Source organism: Homarus americanus, unplaced genomic scaffold (genome assembly GCF_018991925.1).
Source record: "Homarus americanus isolate GMGI-L3 unplaced genomic scaffold, GMGI_Hamer_2.0 scaffold7626, whole genome shotgun sequence".
NCBI classification, from domain to species: Eukaryota; Metazoa; Arthropoda; class Malacostraca; order Decapoda; family Nephropidae; genus Homarus; species Homarus americanus.
Window position 1 is genome coordinate 13,556,521 of NW_024718273.1, and position 22,277 is coordinate 13,578,797.

Here is a 22,277-nt window from a genome sequence, read left to right on the forward strand (position 1 = left end):
TGCTCCAAGTGTAACAAAAAATGACTGTGCCACAAAATGTCTTATGTCTCTGTTCATGGCTATTGCTTAACATTTTGGCTTATCGTTACTGTGAATTTGATGAAAGCTTGACAGTTGCAGATAATAGGTTGGTGGGTAGTTAAAGAGTTCACTGTAGTTTAGTATCACTATTTTTATTTCATTGGGGTCAAGGAATATTTGCTTCATACATGAGAAACACTCACACCAGCCTATAAGGACATATACAATGCTGTACTTAAACTAATATACAGGCAGTCCCCGGGTTACGTACAAGTTCCTTTCCTACGGTCGTTCTTAAGTCAAATATACTAAGTTGAACCACATACCCTATTTGCATACCGTACTTACAGAACAATGTTTAAAATTTCGGTAGTAAAAATTAAGTCGTCAAATAAGGGTAGCGGGTAGTAGGCAGCTATCAAAGAGGGAGATACTACCACCTGGGAAGATATTGGAGGCTTTTGTGTTGTCTAATGTGTGCGGGTGGGCTAATCCCCATTAATAAAAAGTAAATTTAAAGTTTAACTTTATGGGACCTCGTTTGTATCGGCAAATGTTCATAAGTTTGGTGTACATAATCCAGGGACCTCTTGTATTATATTTTTCTTGATCCATAATTTCCTTCACTCATGCAAATTGGAAATTATTGTTTACAATGCTCTGCTCTAGACAGTGGTGCTCAACCTTTTGGCCTGAGTGGGCCACATTAGATGGGCAACTGTGTGAAGGCTGCACATTGACCTTAATGTAAATAAGTGTAGTAAATAATATACACAATAATAACATTGATTATTAGTATTAACCATGTCTTGTAAACTTAAAGAAGGAATCATAATCAGAACACTTTTTGCAGAAATCACTGGTTTTATTAACAAAATCATAATTTTGCTTCAGTAATGCCCTGGTTAGCACTTCCCCCATGGAGCACCGTTTGTTATAGCACTCTTGCTTGCATCTTTAAGCTCTTAAATGAAAAAGAAGAAAGAAAAAACAATAAAAGCAGTCAAAAGTCATGAGTCCGAACACTCAACACACAAAGAGCAGATCTTTGTTTTTACTCACTTGGCTAACAAGCACCAACCACTCTGTTTACAGTGTAACTACAGTACAAAATTCATTGTGTTTACTGTACACTGTGCACACAGTCTTGTTGACTTTATTTTTTCTTTTTCTTTTTTACTCATGTCTAGAAATTGGCCTGCAAGTTTTAATGCTATAATATGTCTAACGTGCCATGGAAAAGTATCTCCTTGGATGTAAAATTACAAGTATTGAGGCGTTTGGAAGCTGGCGAGCATCAGGTGGATGTCGGTGCTACTTTTAACCTGGCTGTTAGAACCATTATTAAGAATGCAAACAAAATAAAAGCTTCAGCCATGACAACCATGAAGTTGTTATACAGCATACCCTTAAAATTCATGAGGGTTAGGTTCTCAAAATGGCCACGAATAGCCAAATCCGCAGATAACATTTGCTGACCGGCGTGGTGGGGGGGGGGTTACATTTTTATTCGTGTGCAAAGAAATGTATATTCCCTTTACGGTATGTGTTCGCCCTTAGGACAATTATTTCTTTTACCTGTATTGTATAAATTTGTGTGTGTGTAGACACACAAAAAAAAACCCACAAAGCACATACAAATAAATAATAATGGGAAAATCATCTAACAAATAATCAGAAACAAGACAACAAAATGCTTTGAGAAGATTTTCCCAATATTATTTGTTTGTATGTGTTTTTTGTGTGTGTATCAATGCACACACACACACACATATACTGTTTAGTACAATACAGGTAAAAGAAATTACTGTCTCTAGAACGAATGGCTCCCTGTCCCGGCTGCAAAAATGCCATCAACTTTAAAACTACCCTCAGACATTCTTGGTACATCCAGGGTGACATCCGCGAATATTCGCGGTCCGTAAATTAAATATCCGCGAATTATTAGGGCATGCTGTATTAAGTGTGGGTCTTATTGTATAACATAAAATTGTGTGTGGTTAACTGAAACACAATGTGTGGTGGCGGGTTGGAGATCAGCTGCTGAGGAATGCTTGACAACACCCGGTGCGAGTTACCACTCCCTTCCACCCCACCTCTCTTAATCACCACCACCTTTTTGCTTTCTCACTCCATAATTTAAAATGCTATGTAACATAACGTTTAAAGCATACACTGTTGCTCATTTATACTTGCATTCAATTTTGTGTCAATTTTGTGGGTAGGTATCAGCTGTTCAATAGCTTCTGGCAGTGCTGCAGGTGCAGTGTTACCAAAAACGCCAATAGACACATCACCTCCTCACCACTTAGCACAGTCTCTCTCATCACCACCACCTCCATCATTACCACCCCCACCATCATTACCACCCCACCCTCCATCATTACCACCTCCATCATCACCACCCCCATCATCACCACCACTACCTCTAATATCACCACCTGAATCATAATTTCATTGGTGCAGAGATGGATTAGCATCAACCAGAGCAAAGTCATATGATATCCCTCCCTCCCCCCCACCTATACACTGCATCTCACACTCATTCATCAAACAACTGTCATTCATGATACAATATTGTTTATTATTTATTCATTAATTAGTTATTACTGTATATGTTACCGTAATAATCTGTGTTTATTAATATCTGTACCCTTCATATACAATACTGTACTGTATATATCTCATAGGTAAAAAATAACGTCATCAGGAATGCATATCCATATACTGTATGCAATGGTATAATGATTCCTTAGAATGCTGTTTTGAGTAGCGCTCTATTGTCCAGGAACGTATCCTGAGTACTAAACGGAGTATTAGTGTACGGTAGAACGTTGATTTAAAGCGATTCAATTTAAGATTGTTGATTTAAAGCAACACCCACAATTAAGGACAATGTTTTAATTTAAAGCGAATCTTTCTTATTTTGCACGAGTCAAGCTGGTGCATCATATTTAAAATTCGCGCCTAATGATTCTCTGGGCATGCTACACTGTCCTAAGGGCAAAGCTGTACTGTATTGTACATGTACTCAAAATAATGTAATAAATGATTAATAAAATTTTTGTCTAGTGTAAACTATAACATGATTATATTCAAATTAATCACTATCTTATAAGAATTCCAGCACTGTAAATTATATTCTCCCTCGTCACTTGTGACATTTTATAAACAAAAAACAAAAACTAAATCTTAAGGACATAAATAAACAAATAAATACTTCAATAAACCTTCGGCCCCAGCTGTCAAACGTGTCACTGTCACTTCACTTCACCCCCCCCCCCATCTTTCCAGCCAGGGTTGGGTTGCTATAGGCTTACAGTTTTTATCTCATATAATATCAGTCTAAAGTCAGGAGAATATAATTTGCATTGCTAGAATCCTTGCAAGACAGCGAATAATTTGAATATAAACGTCATATATTATGCACAAGAGAAAATATTTTTGGCCCTTTAATAAAATTAATTAGAACTAAAATTTGTATCTCTAATGCTAACTATAGCATGTTTATATTCAAACTAATCACTATCTTATAAGAATTCCAGCAATGTTAATTATATTCTCCCAGGTCAGTTTGGTGACATTTTATAAGAGAAAAACTTAATCACTCTTAAGGACAGATAAATAAATAAGCACTAGACCTTGGCATCAATTGTCAAACATATCACCTCACACTCCCTCCCTCCTCCCCACCCCTCCATCTTCCCAGCCAGTAAACAGACCATTTCGCATCCCTTAATTTTAGCCGTGTTGATTTATGAGTGTTTCTTTTAACATAATAGTACTACAAAATACAATGTTTTGTTTATTCTAGGAGATGGGCTGAGGTGCATCTGGGTAGACTCGGTCTTTTTAGTATTTTGTGTTTCTCTCATGTACCAAACTAAATTATTCCATTGAAACAACACTTAGATTTAGTGGAATTCGGTTTAAAGCGACCTCTCTTAGAACGAGTATCTCGCATTATATCGACGTTCTACTGTATAGTGAAAATATCGAGTAGATTCCTAAGAGTCTTTCACTCGCCTAATCAAACATGCCAGATGTGCGATACTTATCAGTATCATAATAATATTTGTTATATCTAATTTCTATAAAATATGCAGTAATATTAATTATATTTCAACTATTTGCCGAGGGCTGCATTAAATCTCCCTTAGGGCTGCATCAGACAGTAGGTTGATCACCCCTGCTGTAGAGGATATAGTAAAGCTCAACATCTTGACTCAATTTACTGCACTTGAATTATATAAACAATTAACTACATGTGCTTTATCTCCCTATAATTTCTCCATTTCCTACACTCTTTTTCTTCAGTTTGGGACATTCACATACAAGTGCATTGCCACTACATTACAGGTTACAGTATTATTATGTTAGAAAACATTAGTTTGGTTTACATACACACAACAAAAATTTAGTGATAACTCAATGTACAGTTATCATTTTCCAGTAAAATAATGAATCATAAAGGAGTTAAACCAGAGTCTACCACTTGAAAGACTCTCACAATATTATATAATTGAAAACACTAATATACCAGAGCTGTTTGTTAAAAACCATTTATTTTTTTAGTAAACAGTACTCTGGGTATACAGTATAGCAAAGTACTGTATTGTACATATCTTCCATAATACTGTACTTGTGATTAGAGTCTCATGCTATTTGATTTTTAATATTAATTACATAGTACATTAACAATGATTATCAGCAACCAAAGGAAATTGCCATGATCATAATGACCTCCACATAACTAAGTCAAGTTACATTGACCCAAAACAGTTGAAGCTAGTGAGGGTAAAGCTCCCTGAAGCAGCATTCAGAGCCAGCTATAATGCCTCCTATGCTGTCTTTCGCAAGTACCAGCTGCAGATCCACCATGATTCCGAGAACGAGTGTGACAAGATGTCCTACCAAGGCTTCCTGGTTGATGGGTCCCCTTCGGTATGGTCCAGCTTCTTTTGTCATAGGAACATGTATCTGTACTCTATAGCTATACATGTATATTATTATAGGACTTGAACCTACTTCATGGATATTGCCTTGCTAAGGCCTTAACTAGTCATCTACTATAGTCTTTTTTTTTTTTTAGTTGATGACACATTTACATGAATATCTGGTGTTTACACTTGATTCAACTTTTTATAAAATTTTCATTATTATCCATTGCTCTATATGTTTGGTGTCATTTGTCTTCATATACATTATAAATAGTGAAAAGAGAAGAAATAGTGATGAATATATTCTCTTAAAGCGTGAATTTGTTTGTGCCTTCAATGGTACATAGAGAATTCTTTATTTCAATTGTGTTTTTTCACTCATATCTTAAAAGTTAATGTTTTCAAGCAGTTATATCTTTATGGACATTAAATTCATCATTAAAGTGAGCCAGAATTGAGTATGCTTAACAGTTATATATGGATCTATTAGTGATGTATCAATATTAATCGAATATTATATATGAGCTAATGATCTGCAAGGAACTGCACGCTCTTAGCTTATTACCGCCAGCTAAAAAAAGAATATGACTATACTGTAGCTACTGATGGCTACTTGATGTAACCTCAGCACGGTAATGTCCATGGCTTAAGGTTGATTCCTAATCAGGGACAGCCGAAATATTAATATGAGCTAAAACATGTGAATTTTATATTGTATGTACTGTACATATACAGTAGCTAAAACAACTATCTGTGCATACTTTGTGGGAAAGAATATGAGACCTTGGACGATAGATTTTGGTATATGAGGGCTGTCACCAGTCACACGTAAAATTTCGGAGCATATCGACCCCCACCAGCACAGATAGTTGTTTTAGCTACTGTACATACACAACTACCTGTACACAGTTTTTTAGGGTAACTAGAATGAAGGGAATTTGAATACATTTATGAGGAGCTGTGGAAGTGAAATAAGTGTCTGACAATGGGTAGATCAGAATCTGCTTACTAGGTAGTATAACATATTGAAAGTTACAGGTATCCTTCACTATTTGAACATTCACTCTACGAATATTTGCTGATACTGTACAGTACAAATACTCTATTATTTCACCTATTTCTCACTTATATAAATATTTTCCCTGGAGGTAATGTACCAAATTTATATTATATAAGTTTTTAATGTGATAGTAACTGAATTACAGTATAGTTATGTAGGGTTTTTGTTGTGTGTGAACCTATTTAATTTTTTTAAGGAATAATATTGGGGTTTTCTTGTAGTTAGGTAGGTTTTATGTTGTGTGTGGACCTGTTTAATTTTTTAAAGTATGCTATTGGGGTTTTCTTGTCACTGAGGAACCAAACCCTATTTTTCCCATGTGTTATGGTATTTGATATACAAATAGGGTATTCACTTAACAAATGGTTTTCAAAGAACCATTACCCATTCATAGTCAGGGATATCTGTACAGGAAATGAAAGTTTGATCAAATTTGTGTAAATTTCAGAGACGAAAGTCAGGAGGGAGTGAATGATGTACTGGAGGGGATACAGACATGCAAGAAGCTTCTGTGTGACATACATGAGTGGAAAGCATGCATTGCATTGAGTGATTTTTAAGGAGGGTATGTGCTGCTGATTACAGAAGCTGGCATGTAGGAAGTGACTGGTGATATAAACCAGATAAAGAGTTTTGTTATGGAAGGGGAATTTCTCAGCATCAGATAAATAACAGTGAGGAAGAGTGAAAATAAATATGTGTGTGTATACATTTGCTTTGTTTTTGACCACCCTGCATTAAATGGGAATAAGCTTGAAAGAGTAACACACACACATAAAGTACCTGTCACACACATAAGATCGTGGGTTCGAGTCCTGGGGGGGTGAGGTTGTTGATATATATATATATATATATATATATATAAGTACACTGTACAATATACCAAATGTTTTTGTATAGACACAGAAATTAGGAAAATTTAATTCTTAGTTGAATAAATGTAAAGCTTACAAATGATGTGGACTGAGTTTATATACATACTGTACTGTATATTTAAAAGTAAATGAGTGCAATTAAATTCATTAGCTTGGAATACAGGTAATTCTGCTATAACGCGATAATTGTGTTCTTGTAAAATATCGTGTTATAGAAAATCGCGTAATAGAAATAACAGGGCTTATGGAGAAAATAGGGTTAGGTGCAGATTACTCGAAATCGAAAAAATTTAGTAGTTAGCCTAACACAAAGGATAGCACAGTCTAAATAAATGTTACATTCATATCTAATAATGAAATCATACAGTAAATGTAACACTTTACTTGATGGGGGAGAAGGGTGATTTTGAGGTTGATAAAATCGAGCTTCTCTTCAATTGTTATATCCTTTCTTTTACGATCATCACCGGGAATTCTATCACCAGAACGCTTCTTGTTGATATTCTTCTTTACTATATTCACAGTTAATACAGTGGGGTATGCTATAACGAACGGATCCTACTACGAATATTCCTATAACGAACGGTTTTACCTATAAAATTGAGAATGCTATAACGAACGAAACTCCTACAATGAACATTATTTAAATTTTTTTTTTTTTTTTTTTCTAATTTATTGTTTTTTATTACAAATATTAATGATATTCTTTATTTCAGGGGTTTAGATGCATATTTATGCACTTTTTTACAATTTTTACAATTTTATATTATATTTTTCAGTTTTAAGTGGTTGTATTTGGGGGTCTGGAACGGATTAATCCTATAACGAACGAATGCTATAACAAACAAGGTTCTAGAACCAATTAGATTCGTTATAGCATACCCCACTGTACCACAAAATTGGAGAAATAGTAAGCAAAAATCGCGTTATAGCAAACAAGCGTTCGCGTTATACAAATATCGTTCCTAATTCATAAATCGCGTTAGAGCAAATTTGCGTTATCAAAACACGCGTTATAGCAGAACTCACTGTAGTATTAAACTGAAATTACATTGCATGTTCCATGGCATATTTTTATAACTTAAAACAAATTTTCAATTTTCATTGTTCATATGTATATACAGTACAGTATTGTAGCATGAGTTATTCTTAATTGTAGTTTGAGCTTTTTTTGTTTACATTTGAGATAAGGTTAGAAGAGTAATTTGAGTATCTGTATTTGCAAACTACTGTACTGTCTTACTTAAATTAAGAACATAATATGTACTCTGTACTCTGCAAAATTCTAATCCATGATACATTGAGTCTATACAGTATTGTAGTTTGCATTTTGCTAATGCAGTACAGTAATACGTACTACTGTACAGTATTTACCTGCTATAAGAGATTATATGTAATGATGAAATACAGTAGATACATATGAATATAAATGTATATGCCTGTAGGTATTACTCTGAGTTGAATTGTAAAGTGCTTGTAAATATTTCTCCAGCCCTGGCAGCCACCCTCTGGCCCACTGCAGGGATATGGTTCTTTCCATCATCAGTATTGGTTGGATGGACGTTTGATAGCAGTAGGGGTGCTGGACGTTCTGCCCCATTGCCTTTCCTCGGTTTACCTCTATTATGATCCCGAGTTCTCATTTTTATCGTTGGGCACGTACGCATCCTTGAGGTAGGTTTCAGATATTTCTAATAGACTTTTTCATGTATGTTGTCATGAGTAACAATGTAACAGCATGTTGTATATACTGTACATGCTTTCTTTTTGTAATACAACATAGGAAATGAAAATCTCTCTCATTTTCTCTTTCAAACTACCTATTAAAGTACCATAGGATCTCATGTTTCGCGACTAATTGGTACCGGTTTTAGCGTCGCGTAAGTTAAAATCGTAAAACGGGTGACATTGAAACACATGTAAATAAGCCTAATCAGTTGTGCGGTGTTGCCCAAACCCTCCAACCCACCAAAAAAATAACATTACTGTAATGTATTCATACATATTATATTGTATTTATTGTTGATAACAATATTTGTATACACTACACTCATGATGGAGAATAACTTACCTTGATGGAATCAGTGAAATGCTTGACGGGGCTGGTTGATGTGTTCCGAGGCAGGGGGAGGGCTGGTTACTGCTTCCTCCCTGCTCCCTCCTCTATACCTCCTCGAACCTCAGCATCAAATCCTTCAAAGTCTTGAGGCAGCTCTTCCACCAGTAAGTCACCCAACACTTCAATATCATCATCAGTGGTGCCAGCATCATCTCCTAAAGCGATGTTTGCCAAGTTATTAACAGGCTGCGCCTTGCACAGGTACCGAGTATTAAGGGCCTGCTGATGAGCATTAACACGGGACATGTACAAGGTATATTCCTCTATACTGTACTCTTATTAAGGGCAGGCCGGGCACATAAGATTCCAAGGATGAGGCCTGGTATCGTATTCTTCTAGCTGTTCACCGAAACGTGCTATGTTTGTGAGCAACTCAGTTAGCTGGCGTGTTGTAGGTTCACCAGGCTTAACGTCATCCTCTTGTGTTGGTTGCTGTTCATCTTGTTCTTCATCCTCCTCCAACATTTCTTCAATTGTCGGTTGCTGTTGATGTTGACCAACGATTTCTTGCAAATCTTCAACCTGAACATCTGAAAATTCCGGTGCTGGGACTGACCGTGCTGCCGCCACGGACTGCCTCTCCCAGCTTGCCTCGGTCTGTTCTGCCCCACTTATCTCGGAGTTAGCTAACAAAGGCTTCCATGCATGTAGCACATGCAACATTAATCTTACGCCAAGCCTCAACAATTCTGTCCACTGCATTTTTAATATTATATTTCTTCCAAAATTCACAAACTGATAACACTTCACAGTTGCGGGTTGGTGAGGTGCTAGGAGTCGGGTCGTCTACCATCTCCTCCTCCTCCTCCTGGTTAGGTGGTCACTGTCAGAGAGTTCTGCCTCGATTTGTTGTAACTCAACTAATGAGTGTTTGCTGATGAAAGTCTTTATAGTGACTGAATACTGTAGTAGAACAGTTTAACTTTGCTGATGAATTCATGGTCAAATGGCTGCAGAAGCGATGTGGTGTTCGGAGGAAGGAAGATAACTTGTACAGTAGGGTGGTGTCCAATTAGAAACTTAAGAGTGTCCAGGAACATTATCCATCACCAGGATCACTTTGAAGTCAATGTTCTTCCCCCGGCAGTACTGTTGGGCATCAGGAACAAAGTGCTTGTCACACCAATCGGTGCGTAAAGACGTTGTAACCCACGCTTTCTTATTAGACGTCCAATAAACATTGAGCTGCGACATATTGGCATGACGGTAGGCTCTAGGACGAGCAGCACGGTTAACAACCAGGTGTTTCATCGAGAAATATCCACTTGCATTAGCTGTGAATAAAATTGTAATCCTGTCCTTTGAAGTCTTTACACGCCCTTGCCTGTTTTTCATCCTTGGCAATGAAAGTGGTCTTAGGCGAGCGCTTCCAGAAAATCCCAGTTTTGTCACAATTGAAGATTTACTTTACGCACTTCACTCATCGCTAATACTGTACACAAGAATTGATAATAGTTAAACAAGAATCTCGTGAAACGTAAGCACAGTGGGTTATATAATCCAAGGTCACTGCACCGTTAGCTCATTCAAACTAACTGCCGTTACGCCATAAACAAAAAACACCCGGCGGGTCAACGGATAGCAAAGGACCGTGACAATGTGCGCTGTCCATTCTCCAGTGACTTGCGTACCTGGTGTTTCACTCTACAGCAATCACAGTTTAGGATATTTCATAATGATGTTAGCAGAAAAATAGATGCTTTTTAATGATCTGTAAATTAATGAAATATGATAAAGAATATTTATTTCACCCTAGACTAAAAAATACCTAGATATATATTTTCTTCATTATAATGGGATTTTTCCTACACTGTCGACAGGATCGTTCATGGAAATATTTATCCAGACATCACATTTACAGTGTATTCTGCCTTTCATGTTTAGGGTGCTGAATAGGGATTCTTTCCTTTACACAAAATGTTATATGAAACATTTGACATTCCAGGAAATAATAATAACACCTCTAGGACACTTAGGAATACTTCTTATAGTCGTGTCGTAAACTGCAATACTGGTACTATACAGGTACTTTCTTTTTCCTCAAATTTTTCCTTTGATTATATTATATATGTTTTATCTTTCTAAACTCAAAAGTCACTAATTTTTTTCCACAGAGAACTAGCACTGACTCGTGAACTGCAACGTAGAGTGTCATCCTTAAAGTGGTATTACATGGGCTTCTACATTCATTCTTGTCCCAAAATGCGCTATAAGGGCAAATATACCCCCTCCTTTCTGCTGTGTCCAGAAACATATGTTTGGGTTCCCATTGAAAAATCTTTACCTAAATTAGAATTAGCAAAATATTCAAGATTACATGAAGATCCATCTGCTGTTGATGAAAATGGACAGGTGGACATCTGTAAGGTAAGAAACTTTTTATATCTCCTTTTAAGTATGAATAGTAAAGTTCTTCTTTGACACTCGGTGCCCTACAGCTTTGGGAGCCCTTATTTTCACAAACACTTTACTTGGGAGCATGAATTCAAGCTTCTTTTTCTGTAATCTTTAGGGCCAGATAAAATAAATTTATGGTTGTGGCCACACCTGTATAGATGCAAGTGTGACTGCTTGTAGAGATGTCGTTTGACGGTGAAAATAACACAACTCTGTACATCCAACAAATCTAGAGGTCATAACTAGGATCTGAAATAATGTGGTTATCTTTCATGTTTTGATCCAGAATGATACCCACTGTTGAGAAGGCTTTTTATATTTGCTATGAGCATATCTGGATTTTGTCCAATCCTTCTGGTAGGCAGGTAAACATTGATTACCTCAGACAGTTGTCAGCTAAGAGAGCACTTGCAAATCATACATACAGTATAATGCTTAGTTCCTAGTCTGTAAAACTCGGTTTGTAATAGGAAAGGCATCAAGTGTAAAACCTGCTTCAGATTTGCCTGATGGCAATGGGACCATGCTGTCAGTTAATCACCAAGTAATCATGGCTAACCCATGCAAACATAAAAAATTTCCATAAAATGGGATGTTGGTGGTGATGATTCCAATCACTGTATCAAGCTCCCTTACCAGGACAACCACATCAGATTTCAGTCACACTACATCACATGGTTTGCTCTTAGTCGGACCTTAAGGTCAAACAAATATTCTCTTTGTTATATACTGTATACTGTAATTCAGTGATCACATGGTTCTAAGTAATTATGGAGGATTGTGTCACAAACACCTCCCCTAAATTAAAAGATACAAATCCAGTGTAAATCTCCTTTCATGTAAATGATAAATACTTACCAAATGAGGGAGCTGGTCTTAGGCTATTATTAACTCTTAAATGGTAGCCATCATTGGTGTAGTCTGTATTTTGTGTATTTTTCAGATTTTTACATGGCTTATCTCTCTGAGAAATATAAATGAAAAATGTTTTCTTTATTTCATATAATTATGTTAAATCATCTTTTATATACAGTATATATACAGTAGAAGTCCAAAAATCCGGACTGCTTGGGGATTGGGTCGGTCCGGATTTTCGGATTTTCCGGATTCTCAGGCAGTACTTTTAAAATTCAAATTTTAGGAGGAATAAAGAAGAGATGAACAGATACATTTTGATAATCTATTCGTTAGCAAATATAGCATGCTTCAAAACGAGCAGTTTTAAAGAAAAAGCTTTGAATTCTAGAATTTTATTCTTTACCTTTTTTATATCATAAATTGTAGACTTTCCAATGTGGTATGTTTCCATTAGAACAGTATTGCTCACACCACGTACTAGTTTCTTAATTATTTCAAGTTTGTCACTCAATTTCAACGTGTTCTTTCTCTTCACACAACGAAGTTTATCTACTTTAGGAGCCATTATTATGGGCTTGCACAGTACTCTGTAAATGGAAAGAGTAGGGCTCAAAATTACACATGTTGTCGCAGTTTGATTGCTCGTATTAAAGTGGCAACTACGTGGTCGCTTGTAGTCGCTGTGCAGCTGTGGCGCTCACGCAGGCGCACATAAACACAAAAGCCCGCTAAAAAAAAAAAGTTTGAGTTTTTGAAAAGTCCGGATTCTCGGGTGGTCCGGATTTCTGGCATCCGGATTTTTGGACTTTTACTGTACATACTTCTGAAACACTTTTGCCCTCAAACAATGTTGGTTCATCTGTTTGCAACTTTACTCTTAGTCTCCTATATGTACTGTACTATACTATACTGTACCAGTGTACCACTCAACCTACTGAATAATTTTCTTACCTTTAATTGCTTATTATAAATACATTGTACTTGTTCTTTCTTTCTAGATACCAGTACTGCATGAAGACAAACTGCTTAGGTATGGAATGTATCCTTCTGATGATGAAGATGAGATAAAAGAATATGCAACTCTTGTAGGAGAAAAATGTGCATATTCCATTATGTTATATCGTAGCTGAGGTTTTCATCTCATGAAAGGATTAGTACAGCAGTAGGAGTTACCAGTACCTTTTGAACCCAGTCAGGACATGAATTGCACTTATTGATTTTTCTGTTAGACATTTTTTTATCATGGCATCGTTAGGAATGAAAACATGAAATTGATTATGAAATTGGCTCTTCTGCTCATTGTGAATGAAGAATATATATATATATATATTTGGATATACATACACAGTAGAATCCCAGTTACCCTGTATCCAGGCAACCAGTAGATTCAACTAACTGGCACCAGAATGAAATAATGATAGTAAAATAAAAATTCCTCCAAAATCAGCAAGTACCATAGGTTTAAATACCACACACAATGGGGATGAGCTGCCATATTTATGGCTATAATAAAAAAAATCGACAGATAGCATTACATAAAATACAATAACACATATTTTATGTACAGGTACAAAGAAAAAACTCCTTCCACACTTAAACCACCCTGTGGGCAACGCGGCCCACTTCAGCCAAGCTGACTACACAGATGTGTGGCTGCCATGATATTACATCACACTCTTCATTTTTCTTATTTTATAGTTTTATATTTTTCTTTATTTCTAAGCCACATTAGAGCATTTTACTGATTTTTCCATATCTTTTATAGTTTCATTACACGTAACAATATATCAGGTTGGCAATTCAGCCATTTAGTTATAGCAAGGCCTTGGCTATAACTGCTACCACATCACGTTCACTTCTTACACATACACACCCAATGGGGTGGTGAGTCGGCGACGTAGTCGTAGCCCTCTGCCTACACACACACACACACACACACACACACACACACATTCAGTTCTCACAAATACACACCCACGCTCTTTATTTTTCTTATTAATAGTTTCATATTAGATTTTCTTTATTTATAAGCCACAGTAAGAATATTGTAATGATTTTTCCACAACTTTTATGATTTCATTACAGGTATGTCCAATAAACACAACGCTTGGGCTGGAGAGTCAGTGTAGTTCACTTCCCACAAATACACACCCATGCTCTTAATTTTTCTTATTTTATTGTTTTATATTTTCTAAGCCACATCTTTTATATAGGGTAGAATAAGTGTTAAAAAGTTCATTTTCTGAGACAAATTTACATAGTCAGCCTGTAGCACTGTGCATTGTAGGATTTATTGGGGGAACCTAAGAGTGATTTTCAACTAACTGGAAAAAGTGTTTATGCATTACCTCTCAATTCCCAGAGGTGCTGGATAGCTAGGATTCTACCAGACTCTGATATATATATATATATATATATATATATATATATATATATATATATATATATATATATATATATATATATATATATATATATATATATATATATATATATATATATATATATATATATATATATATATATATATATACATATACATATACATACAGGGGGTCCGTTCCTGAGGGTGTTCATAAGTCGGAACACATGCTTTGTGCATACATACAGTACTTACAGAACAATGTTTAAAATCCCTTTATATCATAGCGTAAGACCTTATATACGACTAAAGTGACTTAATATAAGAGGGAAGAAGAAATAGAATGACAATATATAGTAAATGAAAGTAAAAAATAAGTCATCGGGTAAATAAATTACTGTAGATTCAAAGTTTAACCTCGTTCATATTGGTTGGCGTTCATAAGTCGGACATTCGGTAAAGTCGGGATATATATATATATATATATATATATATATATATATATATATATATACATATACACAGTACTGTACACACACACACACAGAGGTGTCCTCTTGGTTATGGAAGGATTGTGCCCTTGAAAATGTTTCCATAATGTGGATTTTGGTAACACATGACCAATTTTCCCCTTGACTCCCATTATACTTGTATAATTGGAGATACGTTCACAAGAAAATACTTTCGGCAAAAATATGTAGTAGTGTACAGTCATTTGTATGAATGAAAATAAACATTTTCAAACACATACATTGATTACTTCATGATGTAACACGATAGTAAATGCACACAGAACTTGAATTTAAATCACCACAAACGATGTTGAGTGCTGTGTGAAGTGGCGAGGTGAGGTGGTGAGATCGGAGTTACTGGGAGTTGCCTCCTTAAAACATCAAAGTTAATGTCCAACATAATTCCTTTATGGGATCTTTAAGCACAACTGCTTTTACTTGAACTTGATGGCCTCCTTCCACTCATTTTAAATAAGGGTACATACACAGTAACACAGTCCTGAACACAGACGCAAAACCGAACATGCTGGGGTTTGAAATCAAACTGAGCACCATTGGTGTGGGTGTGCCATCCTCCACCATGTTGTAGCAACCACCAAGAAATTCACACAAAATAAGTTTTATAATTTGGGTGATTTTTTTCTATAGAGCAATTTTTCGTTTGATAAACGTTAAAATTTACTCAAATTCCGTAAGGGCGAATTTTTGGGCCATATCTCGATTTTCTTGGTCATAATTTCCAAATACCTTAAGTGCCAATTTCCGTAACCCGGGGGATGCCTGTGTATACTATACTGTACATGTATCCTCGATAATCACGGGACCCGATAATCGCTGATCTGGCTTATCACGGTATCCTCAATTGTGACCATATGTTTGCTTATCACTGATTGACCTGGGTTATCACGGAATTATCATGGGACAGCGGCAGGTCTGCGAGAGCCAGCGGTACCAGCGACTGCCAAGAGATGGCAGTACTGTTTGTGGTGCCAGCTTCCAGGAATATTTGGGAAAAACTTTTGTGTAGATTTTCTTTCTGTAGTCATACTTTTCTTAAAATAAATAAATTACAACAAAAAATACTGTATTGCCAAACCAGTAAATAAAAGCCGAATAAAAGCATATACTCCCTGGTTCACCATGCCAACGCAGACGCCACCTCCGCTGATTCCCTAGCAACGCTCCTCCCCCACCTTTTGCTGCCATCTTCCCGCCCCCTCACTCAACCAGCTAACTTGTGTGCAAAGAAATATTTATTCCCTTTATGTATTTGCCCTTAGGACAGTTATTTCTTTTACCTATTTTCACAATATGTATGTAGGATGGTGTGTGCATGTACTGTAACTGAGTAAAAATAAATGAAGAAAGTTACGTATATCTACCTGAAAATACAAGAAGAAAAACAACCATAACACCAGTAGCCAGGTTGTTACAGTGATTAGTATAACCTGGCTACAGTGCTGCCAGCGATGTAACGGACACAAATGTGAAGAGAAAGTTATATGTAAATCTTCATTCGTATCAGGTATTTGTAGATTTAAAAATAAATGTTACAGGTATGGCATTAATAGATTATAATGCTTATAAGATTTCAGAAATGGTTACTGCTTAGCTACCTCTGAAGAGTTGGGTGTCTGCCGTACGGAAATTAATCATCTCAGGTTATCATCATCTGTATTTACAATCAATCTTTTGTATTTACAGTAATTTTTTTTTTAATTAATTAAAAATAATAATAATGTGTTTAAGTTAGCAATAACATTTTTAATTCTAGAGTTGGGTTAGGTAGAATTTAGCCAACTGGAGACAGCAACTGGGGGATTCATTTGTTTACGGGAGGCCTCAACTTTACATATAGGACACAGGCTGATTTCTTTTAGCCATTTTTCAGACAAAAAAGTGCGTCTTGTATGCCATAAAATATTATAGTAAAGATATGTTGCTAGTATTATACTTCTAGTGTACTTACACATTTTTGGGGGTATATTTTGGTCAGTTAGTTGATGCATCTTTGGGGTCGTGTGACGAAACTAATTTTTCTCATATGTTATCTGTTACGATATGTACCTGTATAGTTTTGTTTATCATGGTAGTTTTCTGGAACCTAACCCCCGCGATTATCAAGGATACCGTGATAAACAAAACTATACATATCGTAACATAACATACGAGAAAAATTTATATACGTATATATATTGCATGATTTTGTTATGGATATTCTTAGGTTAAGTGAAATGACAGGAATGAACTGGATTGAAACTCTGAGGCCTTGTTGTGGAATGGGAACACATTACAGCAGTAAGAGTGAATGAATGATGGTGAATGAAAATCAGTGTGTTTTAATTTTTGGTTCCATTCACCCAAAAATTTAGTGGGAAAGGGCTGACAAAAGTGAAAAATATGTTTGGTAAGAGATTCTTATGCTTTATCAATTCCATACTTGGTTCATTTAAGCAAAAACTTTGATTTTATAAATTATTTATATTCCCAAATTTTATATGAGGATTAATTATGAAAAACAGAATGTACTTATCCATTACAGTAAATAATTTTCAATACCTCATTGTTATTCTTTAAAACAAGAGTAAATTCATATTGTTTATGAAATTATGAATACTGTAGTAATCTTTAAAAATTCAAAATAACATTCTCCTTAGTGCCTGTAATTTTCCCATAACTGTACCAAGATTCATGTACTTTGTATTGGAAAGCAGTGCTCCTCTGAGACAGTGTCAACTTATCAAACGTTTAAAATAATTTACTGTAATTTAATATAATTTAATGTAATTAAATTTTAGATGACCAGTTTAAGGGGAATGAGCTCCCTGGCAAAAGTTATGATCAGAGGACTTACAGTACAGTACTTCACTTCATTCTTCAGCAAAGAGAATCTAAATGTTCTTTATTATACCTTTTATTTATTGTAAAGTATGTCATTTTGTTAATCATTGTGCTTGATTTTCTTTATGTTTTCTTATATCTCCAGGTTTGCCAATACTGTATACAGTATAGTGGTAAATTTCGGTACCATGCAAAAATGAGAGACAAAAATTTGGAAATTTGAGCTAATTCAGAAAATTGAGTATTTTGGCAGTGTGCACAATTATTGAGGGCAAAGTGTGCTCGTGCGTGTTCTTGTGTGCGTGCGTGTGTCTGTATGTGTGTTCTTGTGTGCGTGCGTGTCTGTGTGTGTGTTCTTGTGTGCGTGTGTGTCTGTGTGTGTATTCTTGTGTGCATGCATGTGTCTGTGTGTGAGCATGTGCATGCTGGAGTGCCTGAATATGTGTGTGTGCTTGAATGCATGCATGTGTGTATTATTAAATTGTACATCTATTTTGTCCTCTTGATGCAATAATATGTGTATAATCTTATTCGTAGTGATATTTGTATCTATTTTTCCCTGTATGTGTACGTATATCTAATATACTAATTCTCAGTACATACAACAAGGTTTATTAAACAGTATCATCTTTGTACACTTTAGTCTTTGTAAATGATAGTGTCATGGACCCAACAGTATCTATGGAAATATTTGCTAAATACTCAATATGATCAGGAAATATTTTTACCAAAGGAGTATTGAACAAAATCCCCAAGGGTTGAACCTTATTTTAGAAAGAATCAGTATGACACATGACATTTTCTGACATCACAAAAATATCAGAAAATTAGAATAAAATTGTAGCCACAGCAGTCCTGGAAGACTGTTTTAGAGGTGATATTGAAGATCTCTCATGTTGCGTAACTGAAGGGTCAGAAATAGATGACAATTTTTCTCTGTCCATTCTGTCCATCTGTCTGGATGTTCATAAACTTTTCCTTGTCCACATCTTAACTCTTGTATTTAAACAGATACAATATTTTAATGACATTTCACGTGACCAATATCTTTAGTAGATGAAACAAAAACTTAATTCCAAATTCATGTGTATGTTAACCCAGTGATGGTTCAATATGACAATCCTAGGTATGCCAATGTGGTGTAGGTTCTAAAAATATTTCAATTGGTGCTTTTTGTCAACAATCATCGAATTGATGTAAAACCAAGAAAAAGAAACGTTGACATACTATACTGTACAGGTATTTTCTGCTTAAAGTTGAATGAGTTAGTATTGTTTTGCTATAACATTAATGATAATCTTAGTGTTACACTGTGTTTCACTACAACATCTTTTGGCGTACAGTACTTAACTACTTGGTACTCCTGGCCGTCGTCGGAAATCTCGCCCCCTCGCTGTCTTTCAACACATATAGCGTCGTTTACAATCTCACCCCCCCCCCCTCGCAGTCTTGTTGCATCAGTAACAGGGATGGTTTATCCATTTTAATAAACATTTGGTAGAGCGATCCAGACCCAAATTGCGCTCTCAGAGATACATCAGCCAGTGCACGAGGCTAGTGGGAGGAACGTAGTGGTTGATAGGGCCAGTCCACTGTTCCTGCATTTTTGCTTATGGGAGGAATGTTCTCAGTGTGAGACACGGCTGAGCAGGAGAATTCGCGCCAGCACTGGAGTGCTTAGCGACGCAATCTGTGTCGAAAGACCACGAGAGGATTAAGCATAATGCATATCCCAGCCAGTGTTTCTGCCATATTTGTTATTTATGTTCTGGCTCTATTTTTTACACTTAATTTTTGGCCTGTTGTAGTGTGCCTACCCGTATCTAATGTCTCCTAAATGTGTAGCAAGTAACAGTGCAGTATGTAGAGACAAGAAGCCAAGGAAAACCATTAGTATGGACTTCATATGTCTGGTTAGTAATGGTGAAGAGTGGCAGACATCGGTATTGCTCTGTGGCACACACCAGTCACTGTGAAGACCATTCATAGTAATGCTGAGAAGATTAGATCTAGTGCTGTGCTTGTTACATCTGTGAGTATTAAATTGCTTGTTTCCACTTCTCTTTAAATGTGTAGATACACTGTATATAGAAAGGTATTTTGTCTCACAGAGAAAGTTTCCCAGAATCAAACACCCTATTTACATTAATTCTTATGGGAAAAATTATAAAATTTATGTCATTTTGCTTCGTCATTTTTTTCAGGAATTCACCCACAACATTAAGCAGGAAGTACCTGTATATATCTATGTAATGGTTTTGTATAACACTAAGCATCCTATTTCCATTATAACTTGTTTGTGGCAGTGATGCCATCCCCGTTACTTATCTTCTTAAGCACATGCCAACTTACTTGCCCATTCTAGCTAAATAAATACTTTTTGTAATCATATAATTTTTTCTGTTGAATTTGTGTGTATTGTGGCACTTGTTACACTAACTTTGATATTCATGTGTACAAATAACTCTCTATAAACCTACAGTATTTTCACAAAAATTAAAAAAGTAGCAATGGAATGGTAAAGTGGCATGTATTTAGTGATTGAAGGGAAGGGCTGGTGGCTTTATCTACTCTTACAGGGTCATGTGTTTCATTTATTTTCAGTTACCAGGGTATCTTAATGTAATACCCTCATATATATATATATATATATATTTTTTTTTTTTTTTTTTTCACATCTTTTCATGTACAATAACAATATTGTAACAATAACACTACTAGAAAATACACCTTGGTCTTGATTAAGGAAATGTGAGTGGACAAACTCCTTTTCCATATGAGAAACAGTAGCAACTGCTTCCTGCCTTTTACTGGGCAAAACTTAAGCCTGGATTGGCTTCATCATTTATATATTTCTATTTCTAAGCTCGTACAATTGGAGAGAGAATTTGAATTATTTATGAGTTTACATAATAGAAGATAAACCCCCAGCCATCATCAAGACAGCTCTTGAATGGATTAAAGAACTTAGAGATCAAGTTCATAGCTCAAAATTGAAGATCAGATTTTGCAATAGATATTTTACACTTTTTATTAAATAAACACATTTGCCAAATTTCATCTCTGTTGAGCAGTGTTTGGCAGTACAGTAATCCAAAGATTTGAAGCTGAACCTGTATTTCTTTCTGCACAGTATTAGATAATAATTGTACAGCAGACTGTATATACAGTTGGGCTATTAAAAACTATTTTTAACAAAATATTGATGATTGTTTTAATGCTTGTTGTCATACATCTTTTATCATAGAATACAACAGTCAGTTAGATTTGTTTAAAGTTGTTTATTCATTTATACTGTGACTCTTCCTGTCCCCCTAGAAGAAGTTATTCCCATTAGAAATTTAATTACCTGTACTGATTTAACTATTCTGTTTCATCTACCTCCAAAATTAAGAAATTTTTATTTTATTTTGTTTGGTGGATCATAACATCTTTACCAACCTAACAATTTTGTCTCTTCTTTGTAACTGTCATGATGTTCCCAAGGTAAAGGAAAGTGAAGGATTCTACTCCAGGAATCCACTTTTAATACCCAAGGACTTCATGGGTATCATGGAACTGTCACTAACGTGTCCAGAGATATATCTATAATGCAACATTCTTTTAGATAGGGGCTTTCCAGTCTCTCCTCCTGTACTGGCTTACCTGGATTTTCGTGTTGGCTTGTCACCATCATTGCTTTGCCTCATCTGGTGTACAGTCTGATAGCAAGCTTTAGGCAACTATTTATTTAGTGAGGTACCACAGGCACTTCTTTGATGCTGTCTCTGTAATTTGGGTGTTGATTATTGCATAATTCTACAGAAGCTGCCAAGAATGATGTACAGTAATATCCCATTAGCCAGAATCTTCAATCCCAGGAACTTTCCATTACCTGGAAAAAAAATTGATCATTTCAAGAAAAATCTCTCCGGTCCAGCCATTTGAATGAATTTCCCAGAGATTGCATCATGCGCCTATACATGCCGAGCGTGTGAGTGAGTAGGTTCATTGTGCTCTTGAGCTACGATTGGCTATTACAGCACTGTACTGTAATGTGACTGCATGGGATGTCAGTGATTGTCTGATGTATCTCACAGCCTATCTCCTCAAACTCAAGCATCATGAGAACCTTAGTTCATTGTGTGCTGCCATTGTACTAGCTTGTTCACTCGCTCACTGCTGTTTTTGCATATGATCTGTGTTGTGCAGTACACTGGACCCCAACATTGTGGATTGGATGTGTTCTTGAAAAAAATGGCCACAACGTGAACTACTTTTTCCCATGTTAAAAGTGAAGATGTGTTAATGGG

General features: G+C 35.8%; 1 protein-coding gene across 4 annotated transcripts in view; it reads left to right on the forward strand.

Moving 5' to 3' along the window:
• LOC121859420 (arginyl-tRNA--protein transferase 1-like) overlaps positions 1 to 13,609 on the forward strand; it is a 33,040-nt gene extending 19,431 nt beyond the window's left edge. For 3 of the 4 annotated variants that reach the window (XM_042356213.1, XM_042356216.1, XM_042356215.1), the window contains 3 exons: positions 8,389 to 8,570; positions 11,130 to 11,382; positions 13,269 to 13,609. In XM_042356213.1, coding sequence (XP_042212147.1) covers positions 8,389 to 8,570; positions 11,130 to 11,382; positions 13,269 to 13,400 — 567 coding nt within the window. In that variant the 3' untranslated portion in view covers positions 13,401 to 13,609. Of the gene's footprint in view, positions 1 to 4,803; positions 4,966 to 8,388; positions 8,571 to 11,129; positions 11,383 to 13,268 lie in introns of all 4 variants that reach the window. The other variant, XM_042356214.1, reaches the window with a different exon arrangement.
• Positions 13,610 to 22,277: the final 8,668 nt, after the last annotated feature.